A 23576-nucleotide genomic window follows, 5' to 3' on the forward strand; every position below is an offset into this window, starting at 1 on the left:
CATATATGAATCATGTAAATTCATGGAACTTTACCTAATCATTTCGCTCACGCCGTTCATCTATAAATTTATATTTTTTTCCTTTTTACCTCTTGTGGACCATGGTATATATCTTCAATTTTTCCATCAGTTTGGGTGTTTTACATCGATCTGTCGCCTTTCTGCTCTCACATTTTTTCACTTCGAATTATTAGTGATTTGTATAAAAAAATCGATATTAACGTTCTTGTTGTGATTTGAACTATAGTCGTGGAATTAAAAGATTAGAAATTTTGATCTGGTTAGAATAAGATTAGCAGTTATGATGAAGATTTTCTATGCTAGAAAAAGATAGTACTAAATATATATCTTTATACGAAATTATTAACTTTTAGAAACATTAATATAATTAGATGTGAAATATAAATATCAAGAATGTAGCTATTTCAATATTTTTTTCATTAATAAAGAAAGCATCGTTGGCTAAGATTCAGTGGTAGTCAGTCGATAAAATGATATTTGTTTTAATGTACGTAGATACTCCTTTTTTTGTTTTCACTTATATAATAGCGTGTTTCATGTGATACTTAAATCTAATAATTAGGTGATGTCATGCAATAATGTTGATGGAAGTAGTAGTGCAAGCGCGTTGTCAGGCAGAGGTACAATTAGAAATGACGTGATAGAACAATTAGCCTTGATTGTTAATTCCGTGACTAGGTTAGATGTGCTTTTTTTTCTAAAGATAGGATTGGCATAGATCTTTCCAAGAGTCTAATGCGCATTTATTTATAACAGTCTTCAATAAAAAAAAAATCGCACTTATTTTACTAATTTGGGCGAGGTACATTCTCTCTCTCTCTCTCTCTCTCTCTCTCTCTCTCTCTCTCTCTCACACATACACACACACACGCGCGTGCGAATACATGCACACTCGCAATCAGAAATAAATACTAAAAATATATTTAAAAATAAAAATGCCATTTAGACTAATCACTACAATAATCTGATAAAACTTGAAAGTGGATACTAGGGTATTTGTTTGAAGGAACTCTCTTTATTGTACGCGCATTATTAAAATTGTGTACAATCGTGTCCGTCAAACAGGACACCCCTTTCGTCTAATAATACTGTGCTGGAGGTTTTACAGTTCACGTAGAAGTTATAAAATTAAATATTAATTAAATAGAGCGTTATAAATAAATTATGAGTTTACTTAGCCTATGGATCATTTTATATTACTTGCGCCGTTACGGAGTAGTTTGCGCAAGACTTCTCTTCTGTGTGCGATTGGACTTCTGCGATTGAGTCATATTTCTTCGCTACCCAATCCAATCGATCGCAGATGATTGGTAAGTCGAAGTATAATTTCCGTAATCGACGTTTAATACAGCACGATTTATGTCAGTCAGTTTCGCGTGATCTTTTGCCATATCAAGAACTACTTACGCGAAATCTAAAATCGGACTTCAATAATGTACAAATTTTGCATCAAAATTCACCTTTTCAATGCTAATTAAGACGTATTCTCGAAAAGTGCAATTAACGCTGTTTTATTTTAAAAAACCATGCAATTTTGAAAAAAGATGAATAATATGTAGACGAGTAAAAAATTACATTGCTTAATTGTAGTTATAATAATTATAATCGCATTTAAAGATTGCTTGGTCCTCGTAGAAATTGATTTAATTTTGTTAATGAAGATTATTACCTTCCTAATACGTTTGCAGAGATTCGAGGTTAGCAAATAAATTTATTTCTGATATTACGATGGCCTTAGAGAAATTTATGCCCGGTAATCCTGGTTTCAATAAGAACACTATCATCAATTGTACATATGTGTCATGATCGATTCTTGCGAACGAATAGCCTCGTTACGCGCATCTTCAGCGGATCTTCGGAGCTAATTTCTTCTCTTATCGAGCCGACGATGTATCATCGTCGTACCTTTCTCGTCGCGGAAAGGAAGAAAAAAATTTGCATAAATTTTTGTCAGTCTTAGACTTCCGCCTGTGGCTTTTCATCTCTTATTCCTATCTTATTTGCAAACCGTGATCCACTCCTCCATTGTGCAATTCTCACATTTTACGTAGCAGCACCAGTGAAACTTGCATTTGCACCGTTCTGTTCGCCGGTGTCGTACCATGTTGTAGCCTCTGCCGCAGCACAGATTGGCGCATCCATCTCCGCCGGTGCTGGTCTTGTTGCATCTGCGGCCAACGGTGCCGGCGATGTCGAGTGTCAGGTCCTGCTCGCAAAAGTTCGGCGATTTCTGGTAGTAGTAGAGCTGTCTGGGCAGATCTCGGATCTTTTTCTTGCGCCTGCCATCGCGATGCTTCTTCTGTTTCTGTTTCTGCTTCTGCTTCTGCTTCTGCTTCTGTTTCCGACGTGATCCTCGAATCCTGTTCGACGGTATCACGTCACCCAGATTGGTTTGCGTCACCAATACGGAGTTCCGGAAACGGTCCTTCAGGGCCTTGCCGACCACCCGGAAATCCGGGACGATTTTCCAGCAGGTTTTCAATTCACACGATCCGGACATTCCGTGGCACTTGCAGCGCATCTGCATGTTGTTCGCCAATGCCTGTAATTGTGTGTTGGAATGATTAGTCATGGCGTAAATCAAGATTATAGGTATCAGTCCTTTTACGTTTGATTTTTCATCAAATGTGAATAGAGTAGTATTAACAGCATTATGTAAGTTAATTGTGTAAGATATTTCTTTTTAAAGAAATTAAAATTTTTTAATAAACTCCTAAACGGGCTAATAAGTCAAGGCACAGTTACAAAGGCGCAACGAACGACTACCTTCTTTTGTTAGATAGACTCCACGAACATTTTAATTTTCTTTGGAGTCATCTTCAGCGTACAATTACAAAATTTCATAAGATTAAAGTTGATATTTTAAAATTCATTTTTTTTTCCAGAAAAGATATACATCATTTATTTTCATTATTATATTTATAAAAAAAAAACATTAATATCTTATTTCAATTTCTCTTCTCAATAGACTTCTCTGAAAACTTTTGTGTATTTTCTGTATTGATTTATTGTTCAGGAACCATCTTTATTAAGTAAAATCCAAATCAATTCCAAATTGGTTTAAGAATATATGAAAAGAAACCGCTACCAATCGTGCGCGCACTCAATTTGAAGAACACATTGTACATCGACTGTTCTGAGCGACAAAGTTACGCTAAAAAGTCACTTTCACGTCGGTTGACTTTGTACAAAACGGTCAATCGACTTTTTCATTTGCGCCTGCCACGGTAGGGGTCTTTTTCGTGCGGGACCTTCGGTCCAGCGAACAAGACGGGTGGAATCGAATCCTTCCCTCAGAATGCGATATCCGCGATACCGCCGTTGTGACGTCGGCTGAAAAACGCCGGTTCTAACACGCTGTACAAACAGGTACGGGTCGTTCGGATGTGCGGGGTGCGCAAGGTGGTCAAGAGGGTAAGAGAGGACGAGAGGGGAGAGAGGAGGGCCCAGTTTCTTTTAAACAAAGAGGTGTCGCGTACAAAACAGTTAATGAGTCTACGGCTGGGTGGTCCAGCCCGGGGCTTCGTCTTAATAACGTCGAGGCGAGAGAGCGAGCGTGGAGAGGTCCGCGAAGGAGAGGAGAAGAGTCGGCCTCTCTGTCTCTCTCTCTCTCTTTCTTTCTTTCTTTCTCTCTCTCTCTCTCTCTCTCTCTCAGTCTACATCTCTCCGTTCATCTTTCTTTCTGGTTCCTTTTTCGCTCTTTTATATCGCAGAACGATGGGAGGGTAGGAAGAAGACTGCGCATCGCTAAAAAGTAAAAGCCGGAGGAAAGACAGAACAATGAAGGAAGGACGAAGAGAGGCGAATCGCGCGCAGGATAACTCCAAGTTCTCTCACGGACCAACGCACGACGGCGTGTGCGCTACATTATTCGCGGACGGACGCGGCACGCGATTGCGAATTCGCTTCCTCTCGGGATTCCCCGCCGACCATTTAACGGTACATTTCTTGCGCGCGCCTGCTTTAAGATGGCGTATCATTTATCGTGGGATACTGTGTGCATACACGAAGACTGCTATAAGAAGACGATAATCTCGTTGTAATAACTTATGTTAAAATGTAGCTCAGCTTTCTCCGTCAATGGGATCGTTCAATGTTTGCGCGCATGTATCTTATCTATAAAACGACTGATATATTAGATGGTATATCGCCAGAAGGAATTTTACAAGAGCAAAACATATGAATGGAAAGTTAAAGCAAGCGAGAAACTGAATAGCTGAATAATTAGCATTTTCCTGTAATTTAATTACGTAAGCTGCATCATGGGAGATGCGTACAATTGCATCCGAAATTCACTAGCCCATATGAACTATGTAAGCAAATCAAATTCCAAAGTTTTGTATTTTGTCAAATCTGAACACTATATAAGGGATCAATTCGACATGTAATATTCCTCAAAACAAAATATATATTTTGATTCACGTCTTTTCTCTTTAATACATTTTAACACGCAACAAAAAAAAAAATCACTAAAAAAAGAAGCGTTTAATTTGAAGATGATAAAATGTTTTATTTTTGTCTCTATTTTTTAATTACTTAAAAATATTTTATTTTTACTTGTTTAAGTTTAAAATTAAAACATTTTTAAATAATCAAAAAATCGAAGACAGAAGTTAAAATTTTAATATCCGAAAATTAAACACTTTTTTTAAGCGATGTCAGATGAAGAAATTGTAAAAAGCGATTATAAAAAGAAAATGTGGGATACGTAATATTTCTCTTTTCTCCAGTCCTTCGTTAATGTGAATACGCTCATATTCCAAGTTTAACGATGTTCAAGTTGCGAAAGTAGCACTTACCAGACGGCCGGCTTGATTGTTGTGTAGATTCACCGTAGACTGTATGTCGCCGCCTTTCTCCCGCGTGTCTAGGAACTGTCTCGAGAACTCCATGCCATATTCGAGATTGTGAGAGCAACCACCCCACTTCCATGGGATGTCTCTGGTAGTTGTCGGTGTTTTATCCATGTAGCTCGAAGGATCGCAGCTGCAGGCGAGCAAGCGGCCTAGGCTGCAGAAACGGGCTATGGTATGGGCCACGCCAGCTGCCGTAATCGCGTAGGCGAACGCCGTCTCTCTGTAGCCTGTAACAGAATGTGATCGATACTCAGCCATCGCGTTTCATTTTACTCCTATTTTGTCGAAAGTGTTAAAAAGCGAATCAGCCTTTCCATAACAGCTAGCTATTAACTGTTAAATTATTGTACAAAGAGAACCGCATCTTTTTCGCAAGTTTTGGTACTCTTTGGTATCTTTTGGTAGTTTTCTCAAATAAACGTCGAAGTTTTTTTCCTATCAAACGATTCAAAATTTAGAAATGTTTTATTGATTTATAAATATGCAAATGGATAGCAGGTTTGTACGAATTAGCATACGTTATATGTTGCGTTGATTTTTTTATATGATAGAACGAGGGCGGTGATATAGCAGACTCGGGATCGTACTTGCAAGGGTAGGTACTTGCAAGTAGTAGAGATTGGATGCGTCGAAGCATCGGGAAGACATCCGTACCTCAGTTGTCTCCGTTAGCAAATTGTTGGTCGTCGTCAATGACACCGACGAACACGACGTGGATAATATACGCAAGGTTGCGATATCGCGTTTGTTCTCCTCTCGCGGGTAAAGGCAGAGATCATGAAACAGCGGGACACCGGGGAAGCCGAGCTTCCGTAGAAGGAACTTCGGTAGCGAGTTCGGGAAGAACAGAACGAAACGATGGGCCGACAGACAGACAGCCATCAGACGCAGTTCAGAGGTAGATTATTCAGCCGTCCGTCAAAACAAAGTGCGGCCATCAGCAGCGGCGGCCGGCGGGCATCCACTGTCCACATGTATAAACGATCTCGCGACGGGGTGCCTGAAGCGATGCGATGCCAAACTCCGTCTTTGCGAGAGCTCTGCGGACAAATCGCGATTTCTCGCCCGATTCCACGCGGAAATTGCGAACAGCCGCGAGATATCTTTTAAATTTTACCAGCTACAACGTAATAGCTTGAAGAGATCTAGCCTTATCAATTTTCAACGCTTAGTTAGAATTTTCAATATTTTACAATATGCAACATTTTATTATGATTTAAATTTTTCTTACTTTAACTTTTGGTTCTTTTTTTTAATTTAATATTTTAAAATGTATTATAAATTTGGGTGCAAATTCGAGATCGAAATGAAACGTACTGTAAGAATCGTTCGCGTATATTTCCATATGGTATTTGGAAAGAATAAAGACGCGAAGGAATATAAAATGAAAGTTAGAGGACAATGTTTCAAAGAGTTAGCTATTGGTTCATTCACTGTAATAAGCAATGCGATGTCAAATGTAGTTTTTCTGTGGGCCCTTCAAGGTCTCCCAGATCCTCCAAGACATTGTTCAGACAGATTGACGGACAGCCGTTCGCGAAGCTGCTTTGGTGGCTGTCAACTTACAAACGATACGACGCACAATTAACTTTGAGCTTGAAAACAAGATAGAATGATTTTCTTTCCTTCTCCGTATATTATCTTTCTTTATCACGTTGTTAAATGTACTCGGGATTTGTCTGGATAATTTTATCATATTATTTATGAGAATTTATAAAATTGGTAAAGAGTAAGATTATTTGAAAATTTAAAAAATTGAAGGATTGAAAACTTAAAGAAGAATTTAACTCTTTATCAGCAGTTTTCTCTACTTTATGCTTATGCGATTCACGAATTGATAAATAGTTGAAGAAAGTAAGTAAAAAGATACATATGAAGCCACTTGAAAAAATTACATGAAATATTTATGTCCCAAAATATAATACCCAAAATGCCGATAGCTTTGCAGAAAATTATAATAGATACTAGAATAACGATCAATATTCAGGTTATTGAAATGGATTTCTGCTTTATAGTAATATAAGAATTACTATTATACACGGTAGAAGCCATAAATATCAATGACAACGGGAAATGTCTCTTCGGTCATTGTCAACTGTAACTAGATCACCTGACGAAAGGGATCCATTTGATCGTTGCTCAGTGTAGAAGGCAATCGGACAGCTGGCAGCTGATTACGTCGCTCTTCGTCGACCGTATTCGACGATGTTAAAGAGACTTCTCCGTGAATCTCGAAGGTCGTCACGGACCAAAGCATTTCTTCGAGATTCCCCAGGTCGATATGAACGTTAGGATGAGAATCAATGGATCCAGTTTTCGGTGTTGGTACCGTCGAACTCGATATCGCGACCCGATGTCCAGAATGCTAGTCCCGATGTTGAGGAGCGCACGTCGCCCGGTGGAATGAGATGGAATGAGGGGGCCCTTTATGTGGTCTTCCAGTGGGAGAGGTGGTTGGAAGCTTTCGCTATATACGGCTATTGGCAGCAACTGTTTTATAATGCAGATAGCTACCGTGCCGCGAGACCGTCGTTGTTTCTCGACAGCGAGAGGGACGGAGGGAGCGCGTAATAAATCCTCCGCGGGTAGTTGTACGTCTCTCCTCTCAGCGGACAGTGGAGAGCCCGAAGTGGACGATAGGGAAGAATCTCGAGAAACGCTCAGCGATCTCTGCTCCCTTCGTTTCTCGTCGCAACAATCTCGGTGCAGCGACGTAGTGACGAATGGTGCACGGTCCTTGCGCTACTCCCGCGTGTCAGGTCCAAATCGCCATTTAGATAACTCAATAGATAGTGCTCGGGGGAGGTCCCAAAGGGCAAAAGGATACGCGTGTTACAGTTAATTTGAAAACAGATATCAAATGGGTTCAATGAATTCGTTCAATTAATGAAAAATTTTTCCTTTAGTTTTCTGACTCGTCTCTAATCTTGCTTTTAAACTGTTGCCAACGTAAATAGATTAAGATGTTTTAAAGGTAAATAAAATATCTACAAATGTATTTTATAATTGCGAATTATATACATTTTCAGTAAAAAAAAAAAATCTATATTTTTGTGAACTGTTGCAGAATTATTAATTATTGTAAGCTATTAACACTTTATTTGCGTTGTTAAAGTTTTTATATAAATAATATCGGTTAAATCGCTATTTAAATGACTAAATAGCACGCTCTGTAGACTCTGGGTGTAAGAATAATGTTCATCATGCCTTTAAAGCATAAATCTATCGGTGTATAAATCAAAATGCTATGAGTTTGCTTAATTAAAAATGGCATCATTTTTCTTCGATTCGGGTAAGGATATTTATTACTTTTACGGATGCTCGATGGCTCTTTAATTAACATAGAAGGAAAATAGATCAGTTGGCTTATAAGCAATGTCTAGACTGACCTTCGCCGTTGTTTCCTATAACGAGAATTTAATGAGTGCCACATTGATCACGTACGAACTCATCTTTATGGGATCTCTCGACGTGAGAATACGCTGTTCAAAAAGAATGACCTGACTTGGTGATTTTAAAAATAGAGGAAAAGAAGCCTTCATTTTGACGTTTTCATATTTATATCTATAAATCCAGTCATCGTGGAGCAGCGTGTCGGTATGGGCAACGCGACAGCCGGTCTCAGTCTTCTTGTGTGGGCTCTACGCTCCGGCCGGAGCGGTCGAAGATCAGTTCCGTGTACTTTTCATAATACATTAAGTCGTTTTGCTGAAGTCCGACGAAATCGTGACGATAGGCGAGAGAACCGAAGATGGGCAGGGGAGAGGGGAAGCAGGGTAGCGTTGAGAGCAACGAGAGGGCAAGAGAACCGTGTCTGAGTGACTTGAGCTATGAACGGCTCTCCTTCGAGATCCGGACCCGAGGTCCAATTTGACACGGTGGATTTCTCAAATGATCGCAGACCATCTCTCCACCTGGCCATCGATATCTTAAAAAGGGACAGTGGTTGTTAGTCGCGCCTGGCAAGGCACAAGCTTCTCGGAAGCTATTGCCCTCTGACTCGAGAACCGAAAATCTAATAATAGTTGATCCGTTGTCGCCAATGTTACGGATAACGATTTACGCATCTTTGACACACGCTTTCATAGTAAGACGAATATGAGGAAAGATCTTATTGTACGTGAATATTTGTGCGAGTGATGCGAGTTTGCATAACGAAGGACAATGTGTTTTCTACGATGTAAAAAATTTAAATTGTTCAAATTTATCTAACATTACTTGTTTTAACTTTCCATTTTCGATTAAACATGTTACGACATACCGAATGAAATTAACGTAATGGGAACACAGACGATTTGCTGAGCTGTTTCGCGAAACGCGAAAAAAAGGAATTACATTCGTAAAAGAGTAAGCTTCGAAGGTCTTGTTAGAATTCTGCGATCGGCTTTACATAACTCTTGAAAAAGTCGTGGAATCGACACCTTCTCCTGTCTCGCGAGCAAGAAAAGGCGTACCGATCCACGGAGGCAGATAACGAGGGGCTGGATGGGAGAAGCGGGCCCCCGGGTCTGCGGACGAGCTTAAGCTTTCTGGTCAGGTGCGCCCGATGTCGCGCTCTCGCGCATTCGTCCGACACGATATATGTTTCCTCTTGCGGCGCACGTACGCGCCACGACGAATTTATATGTCACACCGGAATAGGCCGACCGTGGGGGCAGGGTCTTCTTATGGAATTGGGACAGGTTTTCGGGGTCCGCCGCGGGTAGGTTACGCCGTGTGCTTTGATTTAAGGAAACGCGTCGTCTCGTCTCGTCTCGCCTCGCCTCGCCTCGTCTACGCCGTCCCGTCAACGACGTCGTAAAAGATTCCACTTTGTGTCCCCCAAGGAACCCGTACGCAGCGATTACACGATGAAAAATCGCCCAGAACCTTTGTTTGTAGATGCGAAATCCCACCATGAAATTTTCCGGTTATACTTAATTGTAGCTTATTCTGGTACGTGATTTAAATGCTGCACTGAATATATGCGTGTAAAAATCATATTTTTTTTATAACTACTATATTTCATATTTTAACAATAACAAAATGTTTTATTATATTACAACGAGTATCGTTAATTTGTGGTAAATAATTTCTTTATCTGTACATTAATAGGGAAAACGAATTTACCCTTATTTGAAAATTAAAAATTGAAAAATTAAGAATTATTTATTATATAGAATGATTTAGCTTCTTTTTATGTTCTAACAATTACCCAAGAGATTCGACTTTAAAATTACCTTGTTTCGAGGAAATCGCTATATTCACATAAAAACTTTCGGCTGCATATTATTTTTTTATATAATTTTAACGGCCATTTTAGTTTCTTAATAGGGTCTTATATTTCATTCATTTATATTTGTAGCACGAACCGAGACGAATTTAATGATCTAGGAAACATTAATACGCCATTAGCAGACAGGTAGATTATTAATCACGAGTTCAGATCTGATTCAGATAATTTCGCTCGTTAAGCATTCTTACGTACCTCGTTGAAGTAGGACGTTATTCGCTTGAGTTCTGCTGTTGGTTGTGAGGGACGAACAATTCCACCTGTGCCACATGAATTGATGTTGACACTCTAATATGGCCAATTGCAGTCCCTTGATCGCGGCCATGGTAACGTCGGGATATCTGTAGCAAAGCTCGCGTTGGTCCTTCGTTAACCCTGGAACGCCGTTGCATACGATACCGCCGTGATTGTCACGCAGCCATTCATTCGGGATGGAATTGCTCATTAGGCAATTTGCGCTGAAAAAGATAGCAAAATGATAATTGACTGTGTGCTGCATCTCTTTCATTGCCTTAAAGGGTTATCATAAAGTTATTAGGTCATGATAATTAAATAAAAGTAGGCAAGGTTTTTTTTTTTAATTGAGATTAAATAAGCTGGAAAATATATGACGAAATAAATACGATATTTTTCTATTTCTGTGCTTAATACAGAAATCAATGATTGCGTTTAGCGAATAAAGTAACTTTGCGTTTGTTGTAAATTTTTTTAATATGATTGGTTTATACATTTAGATCCGGCAGGAACTAAGGGCACAAATCAATTTTATTAAAGAATTCTTACAATAGTTGCAAAGCTGTTTTTTTTTTCTTGAACGCAACAAATGAGCAATTTGATAATGCGACTACATTATTTTAAAGTTATCTGCTTAAAAACGAAATTAGTGTCAGACTAGTAATACGGAGACATGCGTAAAAACGCAATTAATTCTTTCGCGTTTTTTCTGAAATATTATATTTTGCGGAAGAAACTGCTTGGTATGTTTTAAATTATGATCCGATTTATTACGGATTTTTACTTAATTTTAATAAATTTAAATTTTGCATTATATACATACGAATGGCGCTTTTGGTTCTAATGTTAATTATACATACATGTCGGCCTTCAAGTTTTCTGAATATTATTTGTCGTGATAAATAGTAAATGCCTCAAATTGGCTAGGCAGATCCAAGTTCAAATCTTGGTCCAGATAATATTTTTTGAGATGAGATTTTTCACTTTTTCCGGAATGTGGGATTTTAGAAAGAATCTTAGAGACGCTAGTTAGCATCAGTAATATTAAATCGATTGTCAATTTAATTCTGTGACGTTACTTTTCTGATTCAATTTAAGAGCTGTGTCTGAAATCGAAAGTAACGGCGCACAGTTTGGAAGAATTAAAAATTAGGTGAAATCACACAAACATTGTTTCAGCACTAAGATCTGGCTATGAGTGTATATTAATCTTTCTCGATTTTAATTGTATTATACATATTTAAATCGCGCGATCTTATTTTTAATATTAATTAATTTTAATTTTTCAATCAAGTTAAAAGTGAATATATTGTTAGATTATATTTCTTCAAATCTCGAGGAAAATTATATCTTTGTTGAAATTAACAAGAACAAAAATGTGTGATAAGCCGCAAGTATTTACCGCCAAGATAGAACTCGCATCCTAGTCTATTCATCGCCGTTACTTCTCTTCTCAGTTGCGAACGTACATATTAGTTTAGCATGTGCCGAGTGTAATTAGTGACGACGTGCGGAAGCAGGGAAGCAGCCGGTCAAGCTCGCCACCTGGTTAAACTCGAGAAACTGATTATCGTTGAGTTCTTCGCTGATAACGGTGTGCAAGCAATTACACCACGGATAATCATCGGTATTGAGATACTAGAAAACATCGATGTTTTATGAACGAGCATGAATAGAGCGACTGGACTTGGAGTTCCTTTCTAAAACGAACTACTTTAATCCCCTTGTTTATGGAATTTTACCTTCGCTTGTAAACGACTTTTACAAATAATCGTAATTTCTTTTAAAATCTTCATTTCTACTTAAATCCTATTTGTGTGTGATTTAATGGTGATAGCTTTTAGCAAACCTACTTAATTGACAATTGAATGGATAGCAGTACCGATGTTTGTTTTAAGCGGCGATTTCTAAATTTCACACTCGGAATGTTAATGGAAATGCTCGTGCGAAGGCATTGAATATCGAGAGCCGGGGGCCGGGGCTTGCATCTTCGAATCTGTACGGTGCAACACTAATCGCGGCGCGGCGGTCTGGAGCACCGGTTTTACGGTCGCGCGCGGCTGCACTTTCGCGCACGCGTGCTCCGCACGCGAGCGTCCGCTTTCCTTCGATTTTACGAGGCCGAGGTCAAGAGGTGCGAACGTTCTCAAAGAGCCGATAAAACCGTTTCTATCTTGCCGTCTGTTTCTGCCATCGCGCGCCTCGCACGGCGAAGAGACGGCTGAGAGAGAGAAGAGCGCCGCGGGTTCGGTTTCCCCCTTCGGTTCACCCTTCATCTTCATTCCCATCCCCCGCTCGGTCGCGATAACGGCATCCATCTCTTGGAAGAGGAGCTCTTAAAGCGCTATCTTAAGCGACGGCTGCTGCCTAATGGCCACGTATTACAGCGTACCGGGTGTTAATTAATTTCGAGGTGAAAAAAAAGGAATGGCAGAAGCGAGCGTGCGTGCGTGTTCTATACGCGTGTTCTATCTCGCGTGTGTTCGAGAGCGTGCGTCAGTCCGTTGAGAGAGAAAGAGAGAGAGAGAGAGAGAGAGAGAGAGAGAGAGAGAGAGAGAAAGAGGAGGGTTGTTCATTCGCTTCATTCGTTTGTCGCTGCGAGACCAGCAGAATCGTTTCCTATTACGTGCTCTATCAAAAGAATGCACCGTTAGAATATTTTACACAGCTTTTTTTATTGCCTGCCGAACGTATTTACAGTTAGTAAATAGTAAGCCATAAACTAGACTCCTTTATTCAATTTCGTTGGATTTACCTGCTCTCTCGGGTTACTTTTTCTTTGTATGTGGATTGCCTTTGAAAATTTCAAAATGCCACTATACTTTGGAGACCTTGGTAAATTATCTTTTTTTTTTTTTGTAGAAAGGGTTACAATAGAATGCCTTGAGCCATATTTTTATAAATTGAAACGTAGATTATTATTTTACTGTAAAATGATTTCTCTAGCAGTTTGTTCTCGAGTCTTTAAAAGGGTAAAAATTATGGCAAATGATGTGGCACATTTTTGTTTTTTGTAACACGTACAATTAGAATAATAATCTGATGTCAGTGCAGAAAACTTTTTTATGAAAATTAATATAAGTTAAAACGTGAACATGTGGTCAAAGTTTCCTATCGACGATCATTGGAACTCGTAAGATTGGCCAGCAACGCGAAAAAAATCGCCATAGCCTTCCTCGCAATCATTAATCTGCTCGCAGCGTCTCGGAGCGGTTTATTTTTTCCTTGGAGGGGTTCTCGGTGGAGTCGTAGGGTCCTGCAGGATGTCATGGGCGGGTGCAAGGCTCTTCGTGGGTCGCTCGGTTATCTGCGGGTACAAATTAGCGGACGAGCTTCTTCTAAAGTAAAAGCTGTGTATAGCACCCGCGTGAACGAAGAAAGAGGAGCAAGACGAAAAAGCCGGCGACAGCGCACTCGAAGAGGACGGAGGAAGAGGAGAGAGGACCCGGCGAATGGGCAGTAATAAGAAGAAAAGGTAAAAAGGTCCTGGCGCGATACTACGTAGTGTGGGAAAGGACGACGTAGAAGAGGGAGGGCACGCGGGGTTTTAGGGTCGCGGAGGTTATTGAGAGCTCCCATTACCGGTACACCGTTGCACCGCTGCTATCTTTCGCGCTATTGATGATCTACCGAAAGCAGATTAATGATTTTAACTCCCCCAACAAATTACGAAAGACACCGCGTACCTGCGGAGGAAGTTGGATTGTATCAAGAGATTCCTTTCGCTACCTCTTGTCTCGGCTTCTCCGCTCGTGCATGCGTCTCACTTTGCGAATAAGAAACGACCGAGGTACGTAAGGCAATTATTCCACCGAATCTTTTAAAGCGATCGTTTCGTTGAAACTTCAAAACTTTGTTCACTAATAGGCGCGATTATTAAAACGATTCCAGTTACTGCATAAGTTTGTTATCTAGTGAGACGATAATCTCTTCTAATAGAATAACTCCGGTATTTACGCCGCGAGGATTTATGTTGTAGAAAAAAATAGAATGAGTGATGATAATTTACACACAATCACTTTGTTATGTCATATTAGTATTTATGTTGTAATTTTAGTTTTGTTCTGTCAAATATTAACGAAATCATAATAAGTTAATAGATTTGTCAATGTTGTAAGGAATGCGATAATTTACTATAACCTATACTGGAAAAAGAGTTTGGTAACAGGTATCCAATGTTGAGTGAAATAATTCAAGCCAGTTAAATATTTGTTCAGTATAATAAAAAGTAATTTTACTTTTCTAAATATTTAGTAATTATAATCGAATTTAGTAATATTTACAAAATATTTAGAAAAGTAAAATTATTTTCGGTTGTATTAACCAAATATTTAATTGGCATTATTTTATTCAACATTTCATAATCCTTATCAAGCTCTTTTTTCAGTGTAAAATGATTACTACACAGAAGGGTGTATAAAAAGCTTAGTATGTTTATGATTAATAAATGTAAAAGAATAATAAAAGATAGAGTACAACAAATGCTTAGCTCTTGTATTATTTGTTTAGTTTGATATTTTGTACATCTTATCCGTTTGAGACATACGGCACTTTTAACCTCCTGAGTTCCAGACCTTTATTGGAATATTTTTTTTAATAAAAGATATTATCTTTATTTTTTTATCTTTTATTATCTTTTTATCTTTTATTTTTTTAACATAACCAACAAGGCCACTAGATGGCACTAATAAAATATTTCGGTGTTGCCATTTTAAATGCAGATCTCAGAATTATTTTTTTCTTACGTACTATGTATAGTACAAATGTACCCAGGAGGTTAACGCATGGAATTAATCCGCAATATACTTTGTAAATGATAAACAGTACTTGCGCAGAGCACACAAAGTATATATATCTGCATTCTACTGCTACCTGCATGTATTAACCTTTTCAATATTATATTATTATTTCGTATATATATTTATCGTTTTTATTTTTTAATAAATAGTAACTTAGTAAACGCATTTTATAAATAATTATGTCATTTTACGTTTTATTTATAAACACTATTTGTAAATTATTTACGCGTCGTATATTTCACCTCATGGGATATGGCAAAAATGCAAAGGCTTTTTAAAGTTTTTTTTTTCAAATATAAAAAAGTAAATATTTCTAATGTTTTTTTATAATAGACAGTAGATAGTATGAAGTTTTTATTGGTATAATTCATTTTCCTTAAATATAGTAAAAAGTACTTGATAAATGAAGTAAATAGGTGCGGCATATATATCGAAGTTATTCTGCATTTTTTATTCCCGCATACATGATTAAAAATGAGTGATGATGTCGCTCGTTAAACGTTTGACAATTTCTTTTTGCTGCGTTTATAAATATAAAATAAACTATGCATATAATAATTTTTAAATCAATAAAACCATTACAAAGTTCTACTGCAATTAAAAATAATTATGAAATGTTAAAAAATATGGCTAGTCGTTTACTTTTGCACAACACCGATCAATAGACGAGATATTTAAGATCGTTTATTTCATGAGAAATATCGAGCTTTCAATCAATAGTTACATGCGTTTAAAGTTATGTTTAATGGCTAAAGCAATAATTACAATGCAGTAAGGTCGATTTATTGCACAAGCGATCGGCATTGCGCTTTTACTAGCGACGGTTATAGTTTCGTTTCGCTTCGGGTGCTCGATCTCACGGGAATCCAGTGGGCAAATCGGAGACGAGATACACGAGCGCGTGTCCCGCATTTTTGCAATAATCTAAAGGGGTCGCAGAAGAATCCAAGATGGCGACAGCGCGGGGATGCACGTGTTTTATTTAATCCCTCCCTCCCCTTTTCCGTCCTGCTCGCGGAGATGAGAAAGGAACACGGCACGGAATTTCGCGTTTAATGGGATATACCCAGTGGGAAGAGAGAACTCGCCTTTTTTCACGATCCTACCCGCGAGAATACCTGCGGTAGATATCACGGTGCCTCGCTCTTTCCTCGATCTCATGAGAGTAAATCGATTTCGCGGCGAGTACATTGTCGGGAATGCGATAGGCCGCGAATTACGTCCTGCAGATGGTATCTAGCGCGTAAGTTATGGCGACCTGTAACTTCGCGATAATGCTGGACTTTCATCTAGTTTGTCAATTACCAGCGATCTTATAGAGATATCTCGCGTAATGAAGTCTCCATTTGTTAATATTTGGGATTCCATCTTCTCTTCGCTAATGTGAATTCCTTAAAAATGACAGATATTATTTAAGACCGCGAGTGGTATAAGTGCGAATTATCGTTCAAGTTACCGTACATCAACTTTCTTCGAATACTTTCTTTAATTTTTAATTATCTTATTAACATCTTGTTTAAAAAGTAATGTTCGATTATAATAAAGCTGATTATGTTATTTAAATCAATGTGAAATCAAATTTCTTAAACGCTATCAGTACGTACATTTACGTACTTCATGCGAATTCTATAAGTGCGTAATATTATTTTTATATTAAATAATATTCCTGCAATATTAATGAAAAGTAGTGATCTGATAATATATGAATATGAAAAAGTAAGTAAATAATATTAATTACGTCAATATTTTAAATTATTGGGAATATTATCGGGATTATGACTTATAAATGTAACAATTATAAAGTTTATAAATATTTTATACATAATAAGTCACATTAATTTTTGAACAAAAATTTTGTAGAACATTTTTATAATGTTCCACGGATATTGAAGGAATATACGAATATTATATAAAAACGGTCATATAATATTAACACAATATTCCCACAGTATTAAATGATATTAAAAATATTGAATAATATTCTCTGAATATTATTTTAATATTTTAATTTTTAATAATATATAATATTTTTGGAATATTGTGCTTATAGGGGAATTGTCTAATTAATTAGAACAATCGTGCTATCGATGTGTCTGCCATTGAAAAATCTAACATTATAGAGATTGTTAATCTTATATATTTTTATCCTAACAACAAAGCTATTTTAACGTTTGCTGAATCTTAAATACATACATACACCCATGAATAAATTCTGTTAGCCTTCATAAGATTTGAAATACGCATAGTATATCAAATTCTGTCATCATACATTTTCTCGTTACGATTTATTCGCGACGTGAATCCGCGCCGTGCAAAAAATGCGTGTATTGCGGCGTACATATCAGAGAAAGCCGCGAGCACGCGTGTCAAGACGTTAATGACGCGCGCGAACCAGTTTATTGACTATTATATCATCAGAACCGTAATTCAATGCCGTCCCGCAGGTCTGGCTCACATAAGTGCGCGTAAGTGAATACGTGTGCACGTAGTTTCTACTCACACGCGCGTACGCACGTCCTGTTCCCGGATGCTAGGCGTAATTATTTACGCAAGAAGCCGCATGGTCTCAGAGAAGAGGCTATCAAAGCCGTCGCCATTGACGAAGTATCGCTCGTGTGTATACATTTCGAAAACTTGGCAGCGAATCATTGGTGATTATCTGGTACGATATCACACGCCGGACGTCGCGTCGCGTCGCGTCGGCGAACGAGGAACGTATTATATAGTATATATTACGAAAGTTCGTGATTATAAAATTAATTACATGGCACTTTTATACGCGCGATACCGGATTTTATGATTATAGCGTCTGTGATTGAAAGCTTTATAAGCTTTGCTAAGCGGCGATCTTGTTGTTTATCAACTTAACGACTTCATGATGAGAATCTCGAACGTTGTATAAAGTTAATGAGAATATTATTATGGTAATATTATTAATGTAATATTAATGTACACCAAGGAGTATCTTTCAGAAGAAAGCAATGCTTCTTAGCTTATTAAATAATTTTATCTAAACTCGCGTGCACTTTCCGTTGGACTTGAGATTAACTATCATTTATGTAAAAGAAGTTACATAAATGATAGAAAATAAATCGTAATTTTCAATCTGCGAGCTCACTCTGCCTGAGAATCGTCGCTTCACCGGTACGTTTTTCGCAAAAAAAAAAAAAAAAAATTTGTTCAGGACGATCCTGGTGCACAAGGCGCGATTAGTATTACGGAGAGCTATAATAAAGATCGCAGCGGGATTCATTCTTCGTGATGCGGAGCTCGGTTGGAACGGTCTATTTGCACTTCGTCATTGTGCGCCTTTATGGAACCGTCGATACGACCGCCGGGTCGAAGAAGCGCACCCTATTGACGGATTCTTTCCGCAGAGACAGAGAGAAAGAGAGAGAGAGAGAGAGGAAGAGAGAGAAAGACAGAGTCAAGAGAGGAGATGCGTCAGGAGCACAGAAGATGCACCGTGAAAAAAAGAGGACGAAGAAGCCGGCCGTGCTACCGCGCTCGTAAATTTTTCTGGCGAGATTAGACACGGCGAGCCCGTTGCTCGTTGCAGCTTCTCCTCGGTTGTCCCGTGACATTGTCGTGTACTTTCCATCGCGGGGTGGACAACGTGCACATTTCGTGAGCGAGTTCGCGATTTGTAGCGCTCCGTCGCAACGGACGGACAAAGCGGGCGAGAGTGACGTTTTGACGTCTGCATTATGGTGCATCGCGGCGCATCGGAGTATCGTGTGGACCGAGGCACGGGGGAGAGCGGCCTCTCCGGAAGAGTGTTTTCACGGCGACGCTGAAGTGCGAAGTGAAGGGGAATAAGGAAGATGAAGAGAATGAGAGAAGGATACTTCAAGGATTGTAGAGACGTGAGTTGCTAGTCAATCACGAAGAGCGGTTGAGGTGCTTAAGCGAAAATAGATTGGCGACGATAAAATGAACAACGAACGTGTAATGAACACATTAACGAACTTACATAATTTAAGAATGGCACATACTTCGATAGCCATTTCGAAAATTTGATACATATACGAGAGACGCCCTATGCACAATGCTCTGTATGTTAATCATAGATGAAACCAGAAAATCGGACTACGCTTCAAATATAATTTTTTATTTTATATCTGAAGGCGCACGGAAGATGTTTTACGACGAATATATATTTTTTTTTTTTTAATGAAATGATATATGTTTATATAAAAAAATTGTTAACTATTTTCTTTATTTCCATGGATGTTTAGCGACATGATGAAATGTCAGTGATTTTTGCAACACTGCTAGACTTACTTGAAATATTTTTTTATTATATTAGTTATATTTTTACTTCTATTAATTATAATTATAATTAATAAAATATAATTAGATCAATTAGAATATAATTATAGCACAAAATTTTTTTATATCATTAACTGACAGCTTGCAAGCAACATAATTTATATGGGAAGAAATAATAAATAAAAGAACTAAAATAGAAATAAATTTTTAAAGGCAGCTACAATAGTATAAAAAATCGAACAGTGCTTAAAAATATTAATGATTTTGATCGTTAGAATTTATGTGTTTTTACAAATGGCGTTTTAAAGACATTGGAATAAATTAAGAAGGTTTAATTCGTTACAATCGTTAAATCATAGAAATGCTTACTGGCGATGTTCGAGGAGAATTAGCAGTAGAACGATGGTGGGACCGATCCTGGTGGCGATCCTGGATGGCGGTCCTTCGTATGCACGTCCTGTTCGAGACGGAGGCATCCTGTCATCGCCCCGAGGACAGTTTCTCTTCTTTGCGCGGCTTGCCCACTTTAAAAGAGTTGAGTGCGACCCCTTCGACCAGGGTTGCACACCCCTAGCACCCGAACGGAAGGACCCCTCGTTCGAGATGATGCTGAAGCTGCTCTCGTTCTTTATCACCCTTTCCCTCTTCTTTTTCCTCGCTCGTTCTTTCTCGCTCTCTCCGTGCTCGCCTTTCTCTTTCTCTCCCTGTATTCTCCGGTCCCTCTCCTACTCTTCTCACTGCGGTGCCTGTGATCAGCAGCCTGGCACGCGTCGAGAACTCCTCCTTGCCCCGGGCACCGGCGCTTCTCCTTTGACGTTCCGTACAATTCGAGAGCTCCCAGTTTTGCTGCTTCGAGGGTGCGTTTCGAAAACTACCCCGGGACAATAATATTCCGCGGCGATAGGACGAATCATCGAGCGTATACGCGTCTCGGCTCTTGTCGCAGCTTATTGCGTCGACTCGCTCGCTCGTTGAATGACGAAGTTCGTTCTTGATGTGTAATCACCTTCCTTCTCGCGACTCTCTCTTTCTCTCGTTCGTTTGGTAATGACGTTTCACCATCCTTTGATGAATTACTTACGCGTACGTTTCTATTAGAGAGAGATTTTTGCATTTATCAACTGAAACGACGTAAAATCTTCGAGACGACTTCGTTGAATCTTGTTTCACTTGTAAGATTCACTTATCTTTGGAGGAAAAAATACTGTCAAGGTTCTCCAAGAATAAAACGTGGAAAATCGTATAGCCTAACGTTCTCCAAGTTTCGTCGAGGTACACGGTGAGGTCACTATCACTACAGTCTTTGTTGCACCGGATTTATTCCTGTCTTTGGTATTCTCTTCGGCGGTGAATGAGTACTTGAACATTGTCTTTGGACAATTCCTTTATCCGATTTGTACCTGAAAGTCGTAGATCACGGTACCCTTCTCGGTAAAATCTATCCGTGAATCCGGTAACATCTTGTCGTTCTTTCACCCCCTGCGCGTTAAATCTTCCTCTTCTTTCACTTTCTTCCTTCGGTAACGCGATCCAGGTAAAACAGTCGAGCTTCCGACACGTCGGGCAGAAGGAGAGAGAAGAGCTTGATGACTTACTTGCTACTTCCGGTGTATGTGCGCTCACGGCGAAGTGTCAAGCTCAAATAAAAGAAAAGTTGCCCTGCAGATCCTACTACTCCTCCCACACACGGACCATCACGATCTCCCCCTTCCCCGTCTCTCGGCTACAGGTCTTCTTCCTCTTTCTCCTCAACCACCGCCTCTTCTTCTTCCACCGTTGCTTCCTTTGCCTCTCTCCCTCGTAACCGCGCCTATCTCTCGGTTCGCTCGTGCAAACAGTCAAATAGCAAACTTCCCGCGATCGTCACGCACGGTGCGACGGTGATGACAGAGCCAGGCGAGGCTTTGAGGATTGCGGAAGAGAAAAACGTGGAGGGTCGGGATGGGAGAAAAAGAAGAGAATGGGGGACTCTGGAGTAGAGGTGTTAATGCGTTTGATCGGATTGCTCTGCGAGATGAAAAGATTCACGTTCGAAGGAAAGTGGTACGATCAAAGATAGGATGCGTTTGTCACAGAAAGTTACAGATGAGACAGAGGAAATAGTAAGAAGTTTCGCGAGCGTCTGGGTGCACAATGAATTGAAACGAGTGTGGCAATTGAGACAAGCCGATCGAGGAACGTTGAGAAAGTCACGCACTTTCGCTAACCCCGTATTCTCCTCTCCTACGTTTGCTGACACCGACACCACGCTACTGTAGAGCCGGAGAGATAGACAGAATCTGGATGATTCCGCTTCTGTTCAAGACCGACGAGAAGCTGTCAGGGAGATCGCTCTGTCTATGATGAACTCGGTGCGCAGTGCGCGGCTACGGGGGCCCTCTTCGCCCTCCCATAGGGAGAGAAAGGAGATAGGGAGCAGTATAGGCACGAAGGAACCAACTACCCCCCCACCATAGCCACCACCATCCGGACACGACCACCACCACCATCGGCCACCACCCCGAGATTCACTGTGAGAGACGAAGAGAGACAAACAGAACCACCTAGACAAGGACGACGTGACGACGAGAGACCGTGATGAAAAGAGAGAAAATATCGACGGTAGAACTCGCACGAGAAGAAGCGAGATGAAAAAAATGTGTAGACCATAGACCTGCATTTCTCTTTTCCCTTTTTTTTCCCACTTTGGATCCGTCTTTTTTTTTCGCTTTTGGCGAAACATTGTTTCATTCTCTCGACAGTCCGAAAATACCTCCCCTTAAGCCAACAGGTATACTGGCATTCACAGCTTACATTTTTGCTTGGGATGTTTGTCGTGGCACGAAATATTTGTTTTCTTTATTTCGTTTTGTATACATTTCTTCATTACAGGTGTAGACACATTCTAGATCGTTGACATTAATTTATATGTATATTTTTTTTATTATTTATAATATTTTGCACCGACAGACGGAAGAATCTTTTGTACTTTGAGTTAGAATTTGCAAAAAGGAAAATAGAAAGACAGCGAATAAAAAAATTTATTTTTGAATTATTTAGCATATTAGTCAATTGAGCGAGCTCTTCAATTTCGTTCAATTGTTGAGTGAAAGATAATATTGGTTTAAATATTTTCCCCGTATCTATGCGACTAATTGAAACGAATATAATTGCTTGCATTCGAACGTCTGACGCGCACTTCTCGCTTCATTATCGTACGAACAAACGGATCATCTTCACGTCTCAAGACGTCTCAGCGCATTTCCCGAAGGATCTTACCCTCTAGATCGAAAGGAAGGAAAGCAGGCAGGAAGGAAGGAAGGTTGTCTGAGATCACGTGACGAGGACAAGTAGGAGGAGCGAAATTCCCCTACCTAGCATCACTTGGAGGAGTCAATCGGCATAATTGAGGCTTATCTTCCTCCCTTACACAAACTGCCGTCCGCCTACTCTCATCCCCTCTCTTCTTCAAATCTTTCCTCGGATTCTGGCTTGTACTGAAACGCAAAGAATATTGTTCATATTATTTCACTAACAATGAATTCTGCTAACGAGATAAAGGAACAAATATCATCCTTTTATATTAATTACAAGATATTTAAAATTCTTCAAACCGTTACTTTTCGCGCGACGAGGCGTATTAATCAGATAGCACGGTAAGGAAAGAAACTCGACGATTTTCATTTTTCGTTATACTTTTGGGCAGCTGTAGTATGATGTGTTTATTTCATCAAGGAACTTTTAATCTTCAAATAGCAATTTTATTACAAACGCAGAGATGCATTCGTACTTAAATAATTCTTATAACTCTTTTGCATTGCTCAAGTAATTAAAGAAACAAAGAACCAAACGCACACAGAATCGATTCCCGAATCGAAATACCTGCGGCGTTATCTAGTGCGCGTTTCCTCGCTGAATCGTTTCTCTCTGAAGCCAATTAGCAGTGCATCCAATATAATATCTGTCGCACGAAGATCTCGGTCGATGCTACGATTACGAGAGCCGTAGCGAGGGAGCGGAGCTGAGTCTATTTTCCCCCTGGCTGCCGGGCTGCCTTCGATTTCTCGTCGACGCGATGTGGAAGTGCAGATTTCATTGACGTGGTCGCTGAGCTGGCAATTAGCCGCAACGACCCCGGCTCGT

The 23576-nt window shown here is 39.4% G+C and overlaps 2 protein-coding genes across 3 annotated transcripts in view; one reads left to right on the forward strand and one right to left on the reverse strand.

Moving 5' to 3' along the window:
* The window catches only part of LOC105200052 (protein Wnt-6), a 125780-nt gene that overhangs the window by 29796 nt on the left and 72408 nt on the right, over window positions 1-23576 (forward strand). The gene's annotated exons all lie outside the window — the stretch shown is intronic.
* Window positions 743-22251, reverse strand: LOC105200051 (protein Wnt-10a). The gene is made up of 4 exons (XM_011167421.3): window positions 19824-22251; window positions 10345-10607; window positions 4821-5104; window positions 743-2563 (listed from the first exon to the last, which is right to left on the reverse strand). The coding sequence occupies exons 1-4, from the start codon at window positions 19928-19930 to the stop codon at window positions 2018-2020; spliced, it is 1200 nt and encodes a 399-aa protein (XP_011165723.1). The 5' UTR covers window positions 19931-22251; the 3' UTR covers window positions 743-2017.

Source organism: Solenopsis invicta, chromosome 7 (genome assembly GCF_016802725.1).
Source record: "Solenopsis invicta isolate M01_SB chromosome 7, UNIL_Sinv_3.0, whole genome shotgun sequence".
Classification (NCBI taxonomy): Eukaryota; Metazoa; Arthropoda; class Insecta; order Hymenoptera; family Formicidae; genus Solenopsis; species Solenopsis invicta.